At 39.0% G+C, this 21,965-nt stretch overlaps 2 protein-coding genes across 2 annotated transcripts in view; one reads left to right on the forward strand and one right to left on the reverse strand.

The window, feature by feature from the left end:
* IQGAP2 (IQ motif containing GTPase activating protein 2) overlaps positions 1-21,965 on the reverse strand; it is a 277,799-nt gene that overhangs the window by 75,763 nt on the left and 180,071 nt on the right. The window contains exon 13 of the mRNA XM_080804306.1: positions 12,630-12,793. Coding sequence (XP_080660432.1) covers positions 12,630-12,793 — 164 coding nt within the window. The remainder of the gene's footprint in view (positions 1-12,629; positions 12,794-21,965) is intronic.
* F2RL2 (coagulation factor II thrombin receptor like 2) lies at positions 1,737-8,199 on the forward strand. Its single transcript, XM_080804307.1, has 2 exons — positions 1,737-1,928; positions 5,774-8,199. The coding sequence occupies exons 1-2, from the start codon at positions 1,865-1,867 to the stop codon at positions 6,844-6,846; spliced, it is 1,137 nt and encodes a 378-aa protein (XP_080660433.1). The 5' UTR covers positions 1,737-1,864; the 3' UTR covers positions 6,847-8,199.

Below are 21,965 nucleotides of genomic sequence, written 5' to 3' on the forward strand. Positions count from 1 at the left end.
CCGGGGAGTAGGAGCTGTTTTCTTTCTGTTTCCAAAGTCAAAGAAAACCCAAACACTCTTCCTAAGTACAGCCTAAAAACTATGTTCCATGCGAGTTCATTTATGTCTGTTTCCATTTTTTTGAAGAGCATTTACCAAATTCCTTCATAACTTATTGCTGTAGAAGATACACCATACAAACTTTGCCCAGATGAGAAGGAAGTTAACAATCCCACTTCAAAGCTTCAAGTATCTGTTTTATCAGACACACCAAAGAGAAAGTTGACAAATCAAATTAATTTAAGTCAGCAGTTTAAATCATGACTCGTTACACTAAAGGATGCTGGGGTTAAATACAAAACCAGGAGTAAAAACTGAATCCCACCAGTTTAAGGTCTCCTTTTAAATTGCCCACTAGAAGTCTGGAACTATATTTATAGGATGTTAAGGACCCTACCTCTAGCTAAAGAGCTTCAACATACAAGTTACAAATGGATTAAGTTACGAGAAGCTAGGTCATCTGTAAATCAAGACATCAATTCCTGAATTTAGATGACTTCTAGACAATTTTAATTAAACAAAAAAGTACCCCTTTCATTATTTTGTGGCATTTTGATTTTTACTGCTACAGTAAAACAGCTTTCAAGTCTCAGCTTCTGTTATCATATATTATGTAGTTGAAGTACCAGACATTGACTTTTGATTGTAAAATTCGTGTAACATAATTTAATCAAGTGTGAAAAGTTTACACAGATCAATTCCTTCCTGGCTTATCCCTCAGCCTGTAAGTCTTAAGTGAAACCTGCATTTTCTGATTCTTGCCCCATTCTATATGCAACATGCAGTTGGATTGTTTGGCTTGGCGTTTACACTTAAGTTGTGTTAATTACAGAAAAATCTTTGACGATGCTTTTTTTTTTTTTAACTGCACATTAAATCATATCCTCTGGGAAATAACTACTCACAGGCTTATATGTTGTGCAACAATGTGATCATACTTAAACATTACTGAGTTGGACACTTAATGATTAAGATGGTCCATTGTATGTTACACCTATTTTGCCACAATTAAAGAAGAAAGCTTATTATAGATCTGCTCACCAACAACCACAGAATAGAGAGAGTTCTCTGCGTTTCAATGTTGTATCATCACTTCAGTTGAACCAACAAGTATGTTGAGTTATGGCAAAATGAAACACCATGAAACCAAGTCTGGCCAAGGAGTGATGACAAATTCAGACCAATGTGACACTGATGGAGAATTTTCAAAGTAATCAAGCTCTTACATTTAAATTCCTAAAAAATGCTTGCTTTCCATGATTCATTTCATTTATAATTATGTAAAGAGTTTAAGAATTAAGATTTGAAAGAGCTGGGAGGATAAGGAAAAGATAAATTCTGACAGCTCAGTTACTGAGTGGAAATGACACTGTGGGACTGTTTTTTTTAAATGGATAAAATTGAGATATGTGACAGAGTCAAAACCGACTGCTACTTGACATCTACTGTCAATTTACTTATGGAAAGGGCTGTATGTCACCTACATTCTTTCCATGCGTAGAAGTACACTGGTTGGGAATTACAGCATCTACTCAGAATGGATTGTTATATTAGGGGTGGGTAAGAGTTAAATGATTTTCTCTGGGGACAAAGTAATGTGCTCAGAGCTCAGCCTGAGTCATGCGCACTGTAACATGAGTACCGTCACACCCTTTCCCTCCAGAGGACCTGGGCAAGTTTCCCAGTCTGCAGAGCCCAGGACAGCACACTCTTAAGCAGAGACCAAGGCTTCCATTTGCTGTTAACACATGAGACTGAGGTGGAACCGTGCTCCCTAGTTCTATACATTTAATAGCAGCTGGGAAACGGGACTCAGGTCACCACGATGAAAGCCCTCATCTTTGTTGCTGCTGGAGTAATGCTCCTCTCGCCCACTTTTTGTCAAAGCGGTAAGCTCTTTTCTTACGGGGCATATTGGGGGTGCTGGTTTGTGTAGCAAGAGTGAATTACATCCAATTTTCTTTGCATTTCCCACAATCTGCAACCTAAAAGGCAGAGTTTAATTGTTTATCACTAAAGGTAGCATCATGGAAGTGAATAGCTGGGGTCTGTTCGCTCATTTTAAACCTTGCCAAAGACTAATTAATGTTCTCTGCTTAGATTTAAATATTTGTGGCGTGGTCAAGATTTTAGATCTCTAGAATTAAGAATCAAATTTTCTTTGCGAGAATATTCTGATTTTGTAAGAATTTCCTCCGATTCAGCAAAGATAGCACATTTTCAAGAAATTAAAAAAAATCCCATGTTTATACATTCTCTTAAAGCACAAATTGGGGGAAACAAGAATATTCCTAGAATGAATGAATGGTCTTTCAATAAGTAGTACTAACAAGTTAGTGTTTCTTAATCAAATACTTTTTTTTTTCACTTTCTCTTGTATCATGGAGTTTTCCCTACTTTCACAAGATTTTTTAGTTTTAGAAATGAGATCTCCCAGGTACTATTATTCAACTCTTCATGTGTTTCCTATTTCACTCACACAATATTAGGCTGTCATCTCCTGCTTACTCCAAAATAAACCAGTTTGCAATAGGTCTGGATCCCCAACTTTTTTTTCTTACCGCTACGCATTCTCCTGCCAACATTGTTAGGAGCAGGAGCGCTGGGGTGAGGGACAGAGATGAAGTAGAATAAATAGAAATACAACAAAACCAAGCCTCCATAAAGGAATGTTGCTTCAATCGCCAAGGTGATTGTAGGAGAGTCCCAAGAGAACCCGCTCAGGGCAATAGCACATCTGTAGATTCATGAAAAGGGCAAGTGACTCTTCTTTCTGGGTGTGGATGAAGCCAAATACAGCAGAAAAGCAAAAAGAAAGCGGTTTGTGAAGGGGGCTCCTTCAAGATGCTGGTTGGTGGGGTATCATAGAGGCAAACAGGGGACATTTAAAGGTGACAAAGGAAAAGGCAGTGCACTTGCCTTCTCCCATGGGGTGGGGGAGAAACATGCATGAAGAACCGATTGCTTCAAGGCTGAAATCCGGTTGCCCTCCATCAGTCCCTTTCTCAGGCCTTTCCCCAAGTTAAAAACATTTCAGAAACATTCTGCCAAGTGGAAGACTATTAAGAATTCAATGAAAAATTTTTAAATATGTAAAATTTAACAATGAGCACAATGCTTAAGGCACACCAGGCTCTAAGGAATACAAGACTTATTCAAGTTGAACCAGATCTGGAATTCTCATGGAAAAAGGAATCAAGACTTCTTCACAGAGCCACTGTTTACCCTGTTTTTAGGCACCATGTCTTGCTTAACCACAAGAATTTTCTGCAAACTGACAAACACTTCACTTCCACAGCTGTCTTATCAGATCTTGAAAGGAAATATCTTGTACACCATGTTCTTCAGCCACAGTCTTCCAGCTTTGTGCCTACTTCCCAAGGCCCTTCTCCATGGGTCATGTCAAATTTAAGCATTTTCCAAAATGCAAAATTGAGGAGGATTTGTGTGGCTGAACTTAAACATCACACAATACACCTTCAGAGTTCACATCTCAACACAGGCACACAAGAACTCCTCCCAGGTGTTGCTTTCTTTTTCATTAATCTATCCTCCCGTAAATGACACATGAACACCTTTCCGTCCCTACTTGTTCAGGCAACACTTTCTGTTTTACACAGTGAATTCAGTTTGTGCAATCTCAAGGTTATGAGGAAGCCTTCAGTTTCACCTGGGGGCCAACTGCTAGAGATTAAAGCAGGAAGGGAAACTGGCTTTGAATGAAAACCAGGTTACTAATCACTAAGTCCAAGTATTCAACATGTAGGAATTCAGAGGTCATGGGAAAAGACGTAATTGGCAGAACAATGGTATTTTAAATTAATATGAGCTCTGAAATCAGCATGAAAGTTCATCTTAGACATTTTACAGGATCTACTTCCTGTACATCTCAAAGAGTAATTTTTGGGAAAATTATATAATGAGAAATAGGTTTGAGTATTAAGGTCTATTATGTTTTGAAATTGCTCTTGCATGAATTAGAATTATTAAAATTAGCCTGCCAACCAATGCCCAACATTTATAGTACATAGTTGTGTCTCTGCTCCTTTTTGTTCCATTTCCAATTTTCATAGTTTTTAAAATTGAAGTATAGTTGACATACAGTGTGTCATTAGCTTCAAGGGCACAACAGAGTGATTCAACAATTCTACACATTGTGTGGTGTGATTACCATTTGTCACTCTACTGTGACATGAGATCATTCACTGTATTCTCTATTTCCATCTTTTCTTCCTTTGTTTCCTCTACTCTTGCCCCTTGTCCCATCTTCTTGCCTAACATCATCTAGAGACGAAGCCTGCCTCCTGCCTCCCCCCACTGCCACTAGAGCCAGCTGGATGCCAGGTCCTCAGAGCTGCCATCAGTCTCAAGTGTTCCTCTACCCTTTCTACTGCCGTTGCTCTAATCCATTACTGTCCACCTTGAGTTTGAATGACTACAGGAGGCTCCAAATGCGTCCCCCTTGCCTCTAATTTCTTACCTTTTCAGTCTATTCTCTACACGGTCACCAAGTCATCTTAAATATAAGTCAAATCAGGGTGATATGAACCTACTATTGCTGCTGGAACAAATTACCACAAACGGAGTGGCTTCAAACAATCCAGATTATATTTCTGGAGGTCACAAGTCCTGAAGTCAAGGTGTCAGCCAGGCTGTGTTCATTCTGGAGGCTCTAGGGAAGAACCTATTGTCTTGCTTTTTTTCCAGCTTCTAGACGTCAATTGCATTCCTTGGTTTACGGCTCTCCCTTTCATCCTCAAAGCCAGCAGCACGGCATCTTTAAATATCTGACATTGACTCTCTTGCCTCTCTCTTATAAGGAGTCTTGGGATTACATTTGGCCTGCTCAGCCAATCCAGGACACTCATGCCATCTGAAGACCCTAGATCACATCCGCTAAGTCCTTCTGCCATATAAAATAACATATTCAAAGGTTCCTGGCGTTAGCAGGTGGACTCTTGTGGGCCCATCATGCTGTCTACCACAATGGCCATGCCTCTGTCCATAGTTTTGTGTGTGCATGACCCCAGCATCTAAGAATGGTCATGTCATTTCTTAGTACAGGTAAGAGGCCCTTCAGAGATTTGGCTGGGACCTACTCTCTCATCCCTCAGACCTCGTGAGCCTAAGACGACACGTTTTTGTGGATCTTCTCTACTAGTCTAACAGTTGAAGACCTAGAGTTTATTTAAAACTCTATCGCTGGCATTTAAGTATGCAATAAACATTTGCTGAATTAACTCATCTGATGGTCCCATAGCCCATACTCTCCCACATGACGCCTCTGTCCATATTTCATCTACCAGATTCTTACTCATCTATTCATTTCCATCTCTTTATGAACCTTGCTCATCTTTGCTCATGTTCATTTTTTTCCTGACATTCTGCTCAAACATTTAAATCTGTTAACTACTGTCTGAATGCCGATACAATTTATAGTCAACCTGACATTGGCCTGTAGAGGTCTGATGTGCTATTACTGTTTTCTCCAGCAGTATTATAAACTTCCCACATGCAAGCAGTTGCCATCTCATTTTTGTCCCTGCATGGGCGAGTACAGTGCTGGCGCATAGGATATGTACCAAATGCATTCCTGTCAATTACCTGATTTTTTAAAAATAAAAATGATCCTCAATTCTACAACTACAGAAATTAAGCTTTTAGTTTTATTGTCTCCTGAACCATAGCCATGGACTTGGCAATGCTCCATGTTAATACTTCTTCTCAATTACAGGCGCAGAGAATGATGTACGCATCTTGGCAAAACCAACCTTACCTATTAAGACCTTCCGTGGGGACCCCTTCAATTCTTTTGAAGACTTCCCCCTTTCTGCCATAGAAGGCTGGACAGGAACTACCACACCTGTAAAAATTAAGTGCCCTGAGGAAAGCATGTCCCATCTTCGTGTGAATAATGCTACCGTGGGGTATCTGGGCAGCTCCTTAAGTACCAAACTGATTCCTGCCATCTACATCTTGGTGTTTGCAGTAGGTACGCCGGCCAATGCCGTGACCCTGTGGATGCTCTTCTTCAGGACCAGATCTATCTGTATGACCATCTTCTACACCAGCCTGGCCGTTGCAGACTTTCTCTTCTGTGTCACACTCCCCTTTAAGATAGCTTACCATCTCAATGGCAACAACTGGGTGTTCGGAGAGGTCATGTGTCGGGCCACCACAGTCATCTTCTATGGCAACATGTACTGCTCCATTCTGCTCCTTGCCTGCATTAGTATCAGTCGCTACCTAGCCATCGTTCATCCTTTTACTTACCGAGCGCTGCCCAAGCGCACCTATGCCTTTGTGACATGTGGATTGGTGTGGGCAATGGTTTTCTTATACCTGCTGCCATTTCTCATCCTAAAGCAGGAGTATTACCTTGTCCAGCAGGATATCACCACTTGCCATGATGTCCACAACACATGCGAGTCTTCATCTCCCTTCCAACTCTACTACTTCGTCTCCTTGGCGGTCTTTGGATTCTTAATTCCCTTTGTGGTTGTTATCTACTGCTACACAGCCATCATTCGGAGGCTTAATACATATGATGACAGATGGTTGTGCTATGTTAAGGCGAGTCTCCTCATTCTTGTGATTTTTACCATTTGCTTTGCTCCAAGCAATGTCATACTTATTATTCACCATGCCAACTACTACTACAACAACACAGATGGCTTATATTTTGTCTATCTCATAGCTTTGTGCCTTGGGAGCCTCAATAGTTGCCTAGATCCACTCCTTTATTTTCTCATGTCAAAAATCATAGATCATTCCACTGTTTATCTTACGATGGTGAAATCATCGTAGGGAATGAGGAAGACTATCCATGAAAACATGCATTCTTGGGATAACATATGCCTAGTGCACTTTTTAAATTTAGTACTTTCTCAGTGTTTTAAGAATGTCACTGCAGGGGCAAAGACATCACCATTTTCTTTAGGGCGACTGACATACTTGCCTGACTCATACTTCAAGCTTTTTACATCTCCATTTTCCCCACTTCTATGAGGCTTTTGCTCTAGGTGTCATGGCGGAAGAGGTGGGACAGGATGAAGCATAAGGAGAAGCTAAGATCTCTTGTTTTCACTATCTGGCATCATTTTTAATTCTTCTGCCTCCTTCCACTCTCATGCTGGTGGCTACCTCGTCAGCTTCCTCTGAGTCATTTTTATCACTGGGGTCCACTACCCTAGTCCTACCTTTGCCTTCTTGTCATTCTCTTCACTGCCAGCCTTCCTCCATTTCACTGGCCACCACCAGAGTAATCTTCCTCAGATGGCAGATTGAGCACATCACTCAAAACCCCCGGTTCAAAAACTGCCATTGGCTGTCCACTGCTTTGGAATAAACTGTAAATCTCTAGCTCGACATTCAGAGCTAACCTTCCAACTTTACTTCCCAATAAACCTTGTCTGCCAAGTAGGCACTGGCCAAGCTTCTTGCTTTGCTGTAATCTTGATTTCTCCACTCTTTGCTCTTGACTTTCAATCGTAAAGCTGTTTGTAACATGTTCGACTTAATTCTTTCCATTTCTTAAAATCTCAATGGACCATTCTTCTGATTGTCCTGCTAGTAGTTCATTTTTCTCCCTTTCTTGTATTTTTATTCTGACACTTATATGTAGTTCCTTTACATACACATATTAACTTCATTAACACTAAATAAGCACCAAGTAAAGAAGGGGCTCATACTCTCATACTCTTTAGCTTCTTGTAGATCTAAATCTTCTCAAGATCTGTGGGGACCAGATCCGTGCTTTGTATATCACACTGCTGAATGAATGAATAAAATCCCAAAGCAATTCAATTCTTACTGAGAAGGCAATGTACCGTGTATGACATTGGACATCATTTTTAGTTGGGCATGTAAAAAAATAAGCTAAAATAGAACACACTCATGAGGTCATTTAGAAGTTTAAAAACATCTCCAATATTTTTTCCCTTATATGTAGTTTTTAAAGGGGAAATATTTTGTTCTAAATGCCCAGTATATTCCTGTAAGTCAATAACAACTTTTCTCTTAGCTTAGAGATTAGATAGGAGATGGGATATTAGTGGTTAAGGGTATGAAGGATCGCTGACATAAATGTTCAAGTCCATGGGAATGTACATAGACCATATACTTTGTAGTGACTATCAAAACAATAAAAACTTTTCGAAGAATTGTTTTATTGTTCAGACTTTCCTATTTCATTGGATTTAGTTTAAAAAAACCTACAGAAACCACACACATGAAGATCTTTTATAGTAGGTACATGATTATGTGAAAAATAAAGATCAGTTAAGCACTAAAGCAAGCAAGAGAAAGAAACCTGTGGGTACCTGGCTGGCTCAGTCAGAAGAGCAAGAGGCTCTTAATCTCTGGATTGTGAGTTTGAGTTCCATGCTGGGTGTAAAGATATGATGGGTGTGTGTAGAAATTACTTAAAATTAAAAAAAAAACTTAAAAAAAAAAGAAAAAGAAACCTATAATAAGTTTTAAGACGACAAAAACTTCAATAAAAGGAATTGGTTTCTGCAAATAAAGTCACCATGTGTAATACAGTTCTACCTAGGGGTGAAAAATGCAGCAATATTTACTTGTTAAAAGCATACAACTTCTATGTAGCAAATATACATGGAGCAAAACCAAACTTTTTTAGGGGGACTAATTTCTGAGTTCTCAAGGAAAGCATTTGATTTTTAAAATAGCTCACAATTCACTGCCTCTAGTGAAGAGACATAGAAAATGTGTTGTCTGCTAAGTATGTGCTAACATACTCCATGCCATGAGACATGCCATGCTCCATGAGACAAAAGGAATTTGGTGCCCAGGCAAGGTTACACTTGAAATACTATTAATAAGGATCAAGAATTCTCACCAACTTACATCAAGGCCCTCAATCTTTCATAAAGCTGGCCATAAATTCCATGCAGACACTATCTGTTGTGATCTTTAACAGCTGTATACTTTGACACAAACTTTACTTTATACTGACAATACTAGTAGTGTAACTTTTTTTCTAGTATTTTCCAAGGCCAGATCTTGGGAAGGCAAGACACAGAATTACCTCTTTCAAAAACTGGAATTTCTAGGTAACAAAATAGCAGATTTAAAAACATACACAGAGACTTCACCCCCCGCCCCCCCAAAGAAAAAAACCAGAATCAGATTTTTTTCTAGGGAAAGAACAAGCTGAGAAAACCAAGTTTCAAAATTAATGGGCAAAGAAAGAAAATGGTGTTTAAAAATAGCCATTTAACCAAATCAGATTCACTGCTTGTAACAGTAATGTTTTCAACGTGTTAGCTATTGCCAATACAGTTCAAGCTCCTAATTTTACAGGTCCAGTGTGGCTTAATGCCTGAGCTAGAACCAGATCTTAGGCTCCTATCTAATGCTCTATTTCCACTACTAAAGCTACTGCTCTTAGACTTAGGAAGCAAGCCTGATAGACAGCTGGCAAAGCACGGACACTCAGCAAAGGCTTCTGAGTGTTCTGACGAGGTTCTATGACATTCCATCTTGACCTAAAGCCATTAGATTGGAGCGTTCTGGAGGGGTCTTCCACAGCCTGCCTATGAAAGGTGTGTGGGGTCCAGCTCACCTCAAGGCCAAACCTCATGGAGCTGTGGGCAGAGAGGAACCCAGGTCCATCTCTATTCTGTACCCGGAAGATCCTAACGGTGGTTTGTGGATGGAACAATCTGTGCGTCTAGTAAGGACCTTGTGACACAGTCATCACTCAGCCCTTACCTGTGGGGCAACTGTTAGGGCCCCCAATAATACTTGCTACAGTATTTAAGTACTTCTTGTGGTGTCAAGCTCCATGCAAAATGCTGAACACTCTAATACACATATATATTCATAATTCATGCAATTACACATAACTATACATTGACATACAGAAATAGAAATGTATAAACATACAAAGACATATTATATATGGGTCATATATATGTAAAGGGTCATTTGACCCTTACCATAATCCTATAAGATAGGCACTACTAAACCCATCTGACACATGTGGAAACAGAAGCACAAAGAGTGAGGGATTTGACTAAAATCTCTGGTTATTTTGTGACAAAGCGAATCCTGGAATGGTACCCGTCTGTCTCCAAGGCAAATAATTTTATCTTTCAATGCTGACAAGTGTGCCTTGTGCCACGGCTAAGGCCCCATCTGCCGGAACAGCAGGTGGAGACCCAATCCACCCTCCCTGGGACATGGGGACCCAAGGCTTGAGTTTCAGTCTCATCATCCTATTTCCTAGCCTGCAATTTAACATTCACATTCCCTCACATCAGGTGAGAGATGCCCACCCCCACAGCTGCTGTGAAGGTCAAATGAGGACGACTGACCTGATGGCATCCTAAAAGCACAGGGGGTAAGGCAGTCCCTGTCAGAAGTCTAACATCTCAGAAGTCCCCACCTTGGGGGAGATTTTCTTCACCTATAACAAGGCAGTTCAGTTGTGTGGGATGACTAGAATATGTGTGTGTGTGTAGGATTATCTGTATGTGTGTGTATACACACACACATAACATATATACACATACATGTAAACATAGGCACTTGAATTTTTATTTATTAAAAATATTTTTGTAGAGTTAGTATATAGTACAAAATTTAAAATGCTGAAAAATATTTTTTCTTCTTCCCTCACCATTCAATTTTCTTTGCCAGAGGCAACACTTTCGTATGCTGCTCAAGGCTACATTATGACAAAATATTTCTACTAACTTGCATTGAGGGTTAGCTGCTTTGAAGGGAACACTTTGCCTGGGCCAGTAGAAACTAAGTTACAGGGGAAACAGTCCTCTGTGGGTTGTTTACACTGTTTTTTGTTTTGTTTTTAAGTTTAGAAACATTTAGCAGGCAATACATGCACTCTGTAAAAAAATGAAATCCGAACAGCACAACAGAGTAAGAAAGAGTCTGGGCCTGGGCCCAGAGTGGGCCCACCTGGCTGGCTTAGTCAGTAGAACATGTGACTGGATCTCAAGGTTGTGAGTTTGAGTTCCACACTGGGTGTAGAGGTAACTTAAAAATAAAATCTTAAAAAAAAAAAAAAAAGTCACCTCTCATCTACACCAGCTTTCTAGTTCACCTTCCAGAAGGTGTTTCCTTCTAGAAATATTTTATGCACATGCAAGCATATGTTTACAATTGGTCAGTTGGCGTGTGTTCCATTTTGAGGCATGTGGAATGTGGAAATTTTTTTTGTGTTTTGTTTTTGTTTTACTTAATGATACACACACTGGAGATTGTCCAGTATGGATTCACTCATTCTTTTTAATGACTGCAGAGTATTTCACTATATGGATATACTACAATTTACTTAACTGGTCCACTCCTGATGGATATTTACGTTGTTTTGTGCCTTTTGCTATTACAATGCTTCAGTAAACATTTTCTCCCAACTGCCTTAATGCACAATATATGGTTCTGAATCGGACAGACCAGGGCATGGTTGCAGAACCAATTACTTTTTGGATAGCTTTGGACAAATTACATAGTCTAAGTTCCATTATCTGTAAGATGATAACAAACATATTTCCTTCATCTGGCTGTTATGGATTATAATGATTCTATGAGATGGTATGCTATAGGCACTTAACATCATCCGTGGCAAATAGTGTATGTTCAATAAATGTTTGCTCTAGGCAAAGATGCTTTTCCTGTTTCCGATGAGGCAGTTCCTGGGTTGTGAAGACCTATACAGGGGAAACATCCACATCTTTGGGATTTGGTTTGCACTTTGGGACATGGGAGCTATGAGTGGGTAGGTCCCTGGAAGCATCACTCCCACTCTCAGGAACGAGGCCATAAACTTCGCCTCTTGATACCTTTCCAAGAGGGGGCAGCTTCTGTGGAATTCCTCCCATGGTAAGTATAAGCTCTGCATCGCAGAAAAAACCCTTTGCCCTTTAAGGGGTCTGCAGCCAGGTCAGTCTCCTCCCAGGCAGAGGACAAAGCATGCTCACACACGCTCCTGGGCCTGTGCTCCCGGCTTGCATCCTCCTGCTTTCCACCCCCCAGAAGCCAGCTCCTCCTTCTCTTTCAGGAGCATGCTCTGTCTCCATGACCACTCCTCTTAGGACTCTCGCCCCCAACAATCCACTGTCCCTGCACCACTCTGTGCAGGACCCGTTTTGACATATACTTCTCTAAGAGTTACATAACTATTCTATATGAGAATGCCCACTGCCTCAGTTTCTAAGTGTCTCAAGGATAAGGACACAGAACTTCAAATGCTAGGTGTTTCTTGTATCATTCCCCTCCCACCCCCCACCAGATGCTACACCTGGTACTAAGCACAGGGTATGTGTTCAGTAAATATGCAATGACTTGGACTCTGAACTCTGAAATGAACCACCAATGAGTTTGCAGTTAAAGTAGAAGGAGTAATTAGCCCTGGGGCCACCTTCCAGCTCGTGTTTGACACAAGGATAAAAAGAGCCCCATGATTTCCATTTTGATCCATAGGCAATTGCTGGGACAAACAGCTCATATGCTTTAGGGAAAATGAGTATAGCAAATCTTCCCTCTCAGCCCCTCTCCACAAGGTACTCTATAAATTTAAAAGCAACAAACCTACTGGAACTCACCATGAGTTTCTGTGATTTAGCGTGATATAAAACATCTTGGTAGTGCTGGGCGTAGTCTGGGTCCACATTTTTAATCTTAGCAGTTGGTAACAGCAGAGTGTCTAAAGTTTTCAAAGGATTCCCTTCGTCAATAGCTTCATTGATGTGTCCCACAGCTACAATTCCTAGGGGGGAAAAAGTTTTCTTAAGTCACAGTCCATTATAAGTTCTCTAGAATCACCTGTGACAAAGATGGAGTTAGAAAGGGGATAGGAACCCCCTGCCACATGAACTCTAAGAGCTAATAAACAAGCACACCACGGCTGCAGGATACAAGATCAATGTAGGAAAATCAAGTGTATTTCTCCACACTCACATTGTACAATCTGAAAATGAAAAGGAGGAGAAAATTCCATTTGGAATAGGTTCTGATCACAAACACACGAATTACTTAAAGAAAACACAGGCATAAATTTCATGAACGAAGAACAAGGTATGTTCACTGAAAACTATGAAGCCCCATGTAAAAAAAAAAAGTAAAGATGACTTAAATAAATTGAGAACTCATCCCATGTTCATGGATTGAAAGAGTTAATACTGCTAAAATGGAAATACTCCTCAAACTGATCTATAGATTTGGTGTAATCCCTACCTTTTTCTTTCAAACAGAAGTTGGCAAGCTGAATCTAAAATTCCTATGTAAATCCAAAGAGCCAAGAATAACCAATGCAATGTTGAAAAACAACAAAATTGGAGTTTTCTCATTTTGAAAACTTACTAAAATCTATAGTTAATCAATACTGCATGGCAGTGATTTAAGGACAGATGTACAGATCAATGGAAAAGAATTTAGAGTTCAGAATTTAGAGTTCAGAGTTCAGTTTAGAGTTCAGGTAAGCCCTTACCCTTATGGTCAATTGATTTTTGACAAGACTGCCAAAACAACCCAGCAGGTCAAAGGCTTTATAACAAATGGGACACCTGGACATCCATGTGCATTAAGAGTGAAGTTGGACCCCCCTACAGCACACCACACACAAAAAATAACCCCCAATGAGTCACAGACCTAAGTGTAGAAGCTTAAACTATATAACACTTAGAAGAAAACATAGTAGTAAATCTCTGTGGCCTGGGTTAGGCAGTAAGTTTAGCTGTGACACCAGAAACACAACTAAAGAAAAAAAGAAATACATGGGATGCTGTAAAAATTGAAACTTCTGTGCTTCAAAGTACACCAAAGAAGATGGAGACAATCTACAGAGATTGGGAGAAATTATCTGGAAGCTCTGTATCTGACAAAGACCCGTATACCTTATACACATGTATACCAAATATAAGAAATTCTTAAAACTGGGCATTGAAAAAAAAAAAACCCAATTTAAAATGAAGACCTTGAACACACACTTCTTGAAAGAAGATTCACAAGTGGCTAATAATCACATGAAAAGATACTCAATATTAGCTGTCAGGAAAATGCAAATCCAAATCACAATGGGATACCACTTCATACCCATTAGGACAGCTATAATACAAAAGACGAGCAGTGACAAGTGTCATGAGGATGTGGTGAAACTGGAACTCTCATGTGTTGGTGGTAGGAATAGGAAATAGCAGTTCCTTAAAATATTAAACACAGAATTACCATCCGATCCAGCAAGTCTCCTCCTAGGCATATATATTCAAGGGAACTGAAACTGTATGTTCACATAAAAATTATATACCAATGTTTACAGAAATACTTTTAACAGCTAAAAAACAACCTACATATCCATCAACTAATGAACTGATTAACAAAATGTCAATCCATAGAATGGCATATAACCTAACCTAGAAAAGAATATGAAGTATATGGATATCTGATTCAACATGGAAACACTGAAAACATAATGCTAAGAAGCCAGACATGAAAGGACACACATTACATTATATTACTTGTACAAAATGTCCATAATAGGAAAATCCACAGAAACAAAGCAGACTAGTGGTTGCTGAGGATGGGAGGAGAGGGGAAGGGAAGTGACTGCTAATGGGTACTAAGGATCTATTTGGAGTGATGAAGATGTTCTGAATTTATATAGTGGTGATGGTAGTACAGCTTCTTAGATACATAAAAGTCACCACAGAAACACGATAAATGGGTCAATGTTATGATATATGAATGTGGTAGCTTACTACTGACTAGAAGCCTTACCGATAACATAACCGACTAACAAGTATCTTGTATGTTTTTACGTATTACATACTGTACTCTGACAATAAGCTAGAGAAATGAAAATCACACGACAAAATACACTTATAATAATGTGCTGATAAAAAAAAAATCCACGTTTAAGTGGGCCTGTGCAATTCAAACCCATATTGTTCAAGGGTCACCTACCTATGCACACACATATACACACACTTACACACCACTCACAGGGGGCTTTTGCCTCCCGGGTTAGTGGTGATGGATAAGAACTAGTAAAGAAATGAAACATTAACAAGCAGGGTTTACAAAATAAACATTCTTAAAGCTAAACTTACTGTCATTTTGTTAGCTATTTTTCAAACACAGAAACACTCTTTACAATAGAGTAAGTACTGTAATTTTTAAGAACTATCTTTATCCTGATGCTCAAATTAAGTTAGCTAAGTATCTCCCGGTTGGATGACCCACACCTTGCTAAGAATGAAAAGATTTATCCGTAGAAGGAAAGGGACAATTTAAAATGCCCAGAAATTATTCCAGATTATAACACTTAAATGTATTTAAAGAAAAAGCAGAAACATTTCTCTAATATGAAAGTTACATGATCTTAAAAACACTGGAAGAACTCAGGAAAGTAAGTATTACCCACATACAAGGTATTATCATTTTATCCTGTAGGAGTTATACCCAGAGAACATAGACTACTTCATGTCATTCTCTGGACACCAAGTCCCTTCAGTAGACTGTTCTAAATACTTTTAAACACCCCATCCAAAAGTGATCTTAACAAAATTATGTCTGAAAAAGAGAATGTATGTTCCTAACGGCCGATCACCTGGGAATGAGTGCATTCCAGCTGACTTGATTGAAATCACTTAAGTTTTTGTTTGTTATGTTTCTAAGAATACAGGCCATTGAGGTCATAGTAAATGACCTCACAGGAGCTGAAAGACCGACCCAGAAGCCCCCTGGGCACATCTGCATCACTTCCTGTTTATAAGAAAAGGGAAAATCCCACTGCTGAGCCTCAGTCCAGGACCCACTTCTTTATTTAGTTTTTTGAGAGGAAAAGAGGTTTATTTTTGAGAACATTATTAAACACTCATTAAGCACTAACTATATCCCTAGGAATTTGCTAAGCCATCTGCATAAAAAAAGTAAATAAAAGATGGCTTTTAGAAAAAAGATACTCAAATACTATGACCAAAATCAAAACACAAGATACAAGAAGTAGAACAGAGGAATTAGAATGTCTGTTGCTTACATAAGATGTCTCCCACATCAACAACACTTCCAGAACAGAGCTCTTTATTTGTTCTCCAACTAATTTTTTTTTAAGTCTTTCAAGTTTTTATTTAAACTTCAGTTAATCATATAGTGTGACACTGGTTTCAGGAGTAGAATTTAGTGACTCATCACTTCCATATAACACCCACTGCTCATCATAACGAGTGCCCTCCTTAATGCCCATCACACATTTAATCTATGCCCCCACCTCCCTCCATCAATCCCCAGTTTGTTCTCTATCATTAAGAGTTTCTTATGGAGGGGCACTTGGGAGGATCAGATGGTGACGCATCTGCCTTCAGCTCAGGTCATGATCTCCAGGTCCTGGGATCCAGCCCCATGTGAGGCTCCCTGCTCAGCAGGGAGTCTGCTTCTACCTCTGCCTCTCCTCACTGCTCCTGCTCGCTCACTCGCTCTATCTATCTATCTATGTCTCAAATGAGTAAATAAAATATTTTTTAAAGGTCTCTTATGGAACTGAGAGTTGCTGGAGTAGAGCGCGGTAGGAGGGATGGGGTGGCCAGTTGATGGACATTGGAGGATATGTGTTGTAGTGAGCACTGTGTATTGTGTAAGACTGATGAGTCACAGACCTGCACCCCTGAAACAAATAATACATTATATGTTAATAATAAAAAATAAATAAAATTTCTAAAAAAACCTAGTTTCTTATGGTTTGTTTTCCCTTTCCTTTACCCCTTTCCCATATGTTCATCTGTTTTGTTTCTTAAATTCCACAAATGAGTAAAATTATATGGAATCTGTCTTTCTCTGTCTTATTTCACTAGCATAATACACTCTAATTCCAACCAGATGGTGGCAAATGGCAAGACTTCATTTTTTCTGATGGCTGAGTAATATTCCATTGTTATATGTATATGTATACGTATATGCTATGTGTATGTTATATATGTTATATGCATATAACACATATATGTTATATGTCATGTGTATATGTATACACACATACATATGTATCACATCCTCTTTATCTATTCATCAGGCAATAGACATTTGGGCTCTTTCTATTATTTGGCTATGGCTGATAATGTTGTTATAAACATCAGGGTGCATGTGCCCCTTAGAATCAGTATTTTTTTATCCTTTGGATGAATACCTAATAGTGTAATTGCTGGGTCATTAGATATTTCGATTTTTAAACTTTCTGAGGAGGTTCCATACTGTTTTCCAGAGTGGCTATACCAGCTTGCATTCCCACCAATAGTCCCCTTTCTCTGCATCCTCACCAACATTTATTGTTTCCTGTGTTAATTTTAGCCATTCTGACAGGTGTGAGGTGGTACCTCATTGTAGTTTTGATTTGCATTTCCCTGATGGGAAATGATGATCAGTATCTTTTCATGTGTCTGTTGGCCATTTGTATGTCTTCTTTGGAAAAAATGTCTATTCATGTCTTCCGCCCATTTCTTGACTGGATTTTTTGGTTTTTGGGTGTTGAGCTTCTTAAGTTCTTTATCGATTTTGGATACTAACCTTGTCAGACATGTCATTTGCAAATATCTTTTCTCATTTCTTACATTGGCTTTTAGTTTTGTTGGTTGTTTCCTTCATTGTGCAGAAGCTTTTTATCTTGATGAGGTCCCAATAATTCATTTTTGCTTTTGTTTCTCTTGCCTCTGGAGACTTGTCTAGTAAAAAATTGCTATGGCTGATGTCAAAGAGGTTGTTGACTATGTTCTTCTCCAGGATTTTGATAGCTACCTGCCTCAAATTGTCTCAAATTTGGTTTTCCTCCATTTCGAATTTATTTTTGTGTAGAGTGTAAGAAAGTGGTCCAGTTTCATTCTTCTGCATGTTTCAATTTTCCCAACACCATTTGTTGTCCATTTTCCAATTTTCCCAACACCATTTGTTGAAGAGACTGTCCAATTTTCCCAACACCATTTGTTGAAGAGACTGTCTTTATTCCATTGGATATTCTTTCCTGCCTTGCTAAAGATTAGCTGACCATATTGGATCCATGTCTGGGTTTTCTATTCTGTTCCATTGATCAATGTGTCTGTTTTTGTGCAAGTACCATACTATCTTGATGATTACAGCTTTGTAAACTTGAAGTCCAGAAATGTGATGCTTCCAGACTTTCTTTTCTTTTTCAAGATCGTTTTGGCTATTTGGGGTCTTTTGTGGTTCCATACAAGTTTTAGGATTGTGTTAGATGTCTGAAAAATGCTGGTGGTATTTTGATAGGAATTGCATTAAATATGTAGTCTGCTTTCGGTAGTACAGACATTTTAACAGTATTTGTTCTTCCACTCCATGAGCATGGAATTTTTTTCTGTTTTTGGTGTCATCTTCAATCTCTTTCATAACTGTTCTATAATTTTTAGAGTACAGATCTTTTACTTCTTTGATTAGATTTGCTTCTGGGTATCTTATAGTTTTAGGGGCAATTTTAAAAGGAATTGATTCCTTGATGTCTCTTTCTGCTGCTTCATTATTGGTGTATAGAAATGTAACAGATTTCTGTACAATGATTTTTGCATCCTGAGACTTTACTCACTTTTCCCCATTGAGGCTGATATCAGCTGTGGGTCTTTCACAAATGGTTTTTATGATATTGAGGTACCTTCCCTTTAACCCTACCCCGTGAGGAGTTTTAATCAAGAAAGGACGCTGTAATTGTTAAATGCTTTTTCTGCATCTGTTGAGAGGATCATACGGTACTCACCCTTTCTTTTATTACTGTGGTGTATCCATTAATTGATTTGTGAATACTGAGTCACCCCTGCAACCCAGGAGTAAATCCCACTTGACTGTGGTGAATAATTATTTTTATGTACTGTTGGGTTTGATTTGTTAGTATTTTGTTAAGAAGTTTTGCATCAGGGATACTGGTCTGTACCTCCCCTTTTTAGTGCGGTCTTTGGTTTTGGAATCAAGATAATGAGGCTTTGTAGGAAGAGTTTGGAAATTTTCCTTCCATTTCTATTTTTTTTGGAACAGTTTGAGAAAAATACGTCTTAACTCTTTAAATGTTTGGTGAAACATTTCCTTGGGAAGCCCTTTGGCCCTGGACTTTTGTTTGATTTTTTTCATGTCTTTGTTTTTGTTTTCAGAGACAGTGTGCAAGTGGGTCAGGGCAGAGGGCTGGGAAGGGAGAGAGAGAATCCCAAGGAGGGGCTCAATCCCAGGACCCTGAGATCATGACCTGAGTTGAAATCAAGAGTCAAATGTATAACCAGCTGAGCCAGCCAGGTCCCCTGTTAGGAGATTTTTTGATTACTAATTCAATTTCTTTGCTGGTTATGAGTTTGTCCCAATTTTCTAATTAGTTTCAGTTTTGTTAGTTTAGATGTTTCTAGGAACTTATCCATTTCTTCCAGATTGCCCAATTTGTTGGCATACCATTTTTCATAATATTCTTTTATAATTGTATTTCTGTGATGTTGGTTGTGATCTCTCCTTTCTCAAGATTTATTTGGGTCCTTTTTCTTTTCTTTGTGTTAAGTCTGGCTTGGCGGTTATCAATTTTATTAATTCTTTCAAAGAACTAGCTCCTAGTTTCATTGACCTGTCCTGTTTTTTTGTTTGTTTCTATGTCATTTACTCCTGCTCTTTTTTTTTTTTTTAAAGATTTTACTTATTTGACAGACAGAGATCACAAGTAGGCAGAGAGGCAGGCAGAGAGAAAGGAAGGGAAGCAGGCTCCTGCTGAGCAGAGAGCCCCATGCGGGGTTCGATCCCAGGACCCTGGGATCATGACCTGAGCCGAAGGCAGAGGCTTTAACCCACTGAGCCACCCAGGCGCCCCTACTCCTGCTCTTCATTATTCCCCTTCTTCTGCTGGTTTTAGGCTTTATTTGATTTTCTTTTTCCAGGTCCTTCAGGTGTCAGATTAGGTTGCATATCTGAGATTTTTCTTGCTTCTTGAGGTAGGCCTGTATTGCTACCTATTTCCCTCTTCAGACCGTTTTTGCTGCATCACAAAAGTTTTGGACTGTTGTGTTTTCATTTTCATTTCTTCCATGTATTTTTTTAAATTCTTCTTTAATTTCTTGGTAGATCCATTCATTCTTTAGTAGGAGGTTCTTTAACCTCTATATATCTGTGGACTTCTCAAATTTTTTCTTGTGGTCGACTTTAAGTTTCACAGCATTGTGGTCAGAAAATAAGCATGGTATGGTATCAATCTTTTTGTATTCGTTGAGGCCTGATTTGTGACCCAGTACGTGATCTGTTCCGGAGAATGTTCCATGTGCACTCAAAAAAGGTGTATTCTGCTGGTTTAGGATTAAATATTCTGAATATATCTGTTAAGTCCATATGGTCCAGTGTGTCACTCAAAGCCATTGTTTTCCTACTTAGACAATCTGCCCATTGCTATAAATGGGATGTTAAAGCCCCATACTATTATCGTATTATTATCAATGCATTTCTTTATGTTTCTAATTGACTTATATATCCGGGTGCTCCCATGCTGGGGGCATAAATATTTATAATTGTTAGATCTTCTTGTTGGATAGACCCCTTTATTATGACACAGTGCCCTTCTTCATCTCTTGTTACAGTTTTGGTTTAAAATATAGTTTGTCTGATACAAGAATTGCAACCCCAGCCTTATTTTGATGTCCATCAGCATGATAAATGGTTTTCCATGTCCTCAAAAGTGCAGGTGTCTTTAGGTCTAAAGTGAGTCTCTTGTAGGCAGCATACAGAGGCATGACCCACTTTTAAAACCATCATACAAGACTATAATGTTTTAGTCAAATGAAAGAGCTGGCATTCTCTTACAGATTGCAATTTTGAGACACCAGATGAGGTAACCTACAAAGAAGGGTACCTACCAAATTAAAAAAATAAAAATTCAAAGAAAGAAAACTACCTTGTCTACACTATGTAGTTAAAATGAAGCTCCTCTATGGTTCTATGGGGAAAAGTAAACTTTCCAGTAAGAAATTGATGGAGCATCTAAGTCTGAGGAAATGAGTTTGGCAGCTTCTCCATTAAACTCTCCTTCCACATTCATCATGTCCCATTAGTTGCATATCCTTATCCACATCACAATTCAGACACAAGATTAGACCTTGAAGTATGTGACGGGGGTGGGGTGGGAAGGCTAATGCACTTTCAAGATGTCCGTGAAAAATTCTTAGCTTTTTCAGATTTAATTAATTAATTAATGATTTAATTACTCTATTGTGCAATTCATGCCAGTTCATAATGGCGTATTATTTCACTTAGCTTTTAAAGAAATTACCTAAACATAGGATATCAAACCCAATATGTCAAGAACTTTGGAAATACCTCGTTTTGACATAACTAAACAAACCAAAGCACAGAGATATTAAATACTCTGCACTGAATTCTACAAATTCTAGAAAGGAAATATGATAAGGAAGTCTCTAAAATAATTGCCCTTCATAACATGATCATCGGAAGGAATAGGATAGTGGTCATGTGATAACAGCCCATGGAAAATACCAGAAATACAGCTGCTTAGAGAGATAAATCCTTTATCAATCCAAAGATATTTTTGCTTAGAAATAATATCCATCTACCAAAAAAATTCTCTTTTTAAAATTATACAAATACCACTTGTTTTGCTTTTCCTGAAAAAAAGTAAAGGCTCTATTTGATAGTCTGGGACAAAATGGCATCCTTCACCCAGCTTTTTAATCAACGTTAAGAAGGAGAGTCAAGGGGAGCCTGGGTGGCTTGGTTGGTTGGTTGGTGGCTTGGTTGACTCTTGGTTTCAGCTCCTCACGATCTCTGGGTTGTGAAATTGAGCTCCCTGTGGGGCTCCACGCTCAGCAGGGAGTCTGCATAAGATTCTCCCTCTCCGGGACGCCTGGGTGGCTCAGTTGGTTAGGCAGCTGCCTTCGGCTCAGGTCATGATCCCAGAGTGCTGGGATCGAGTCCCA

This window comes from Martes martes (assembly GCF_963455335.1).
Source record: "Martes martes genome assembly, chromosome: 5".
Classification (NCBI taxonomy): Eukaryota; Metazoa; Chordata; class Mammalia; order Carnivora; family Mustelidae; genus Martes; species Martes martes.

Excerpts from the sequence above, each read along its gene's own strand:
- F2RL2 (XM_080804307.1), top strand. The coding sequence starts at position 1,865 with ATGAAAGCCCTCATCTTTGTTGCTGCTGGAGTAATGCTCCTCTCGCCC. Across the intron at positions 1,929-5,773 it reads GCCCACTTTTTGTCAAAGCG|GCGCAGAGAATGATGTACGC; the intron begins GTAAGCTCTTTT and ends TCTCAATTACAG.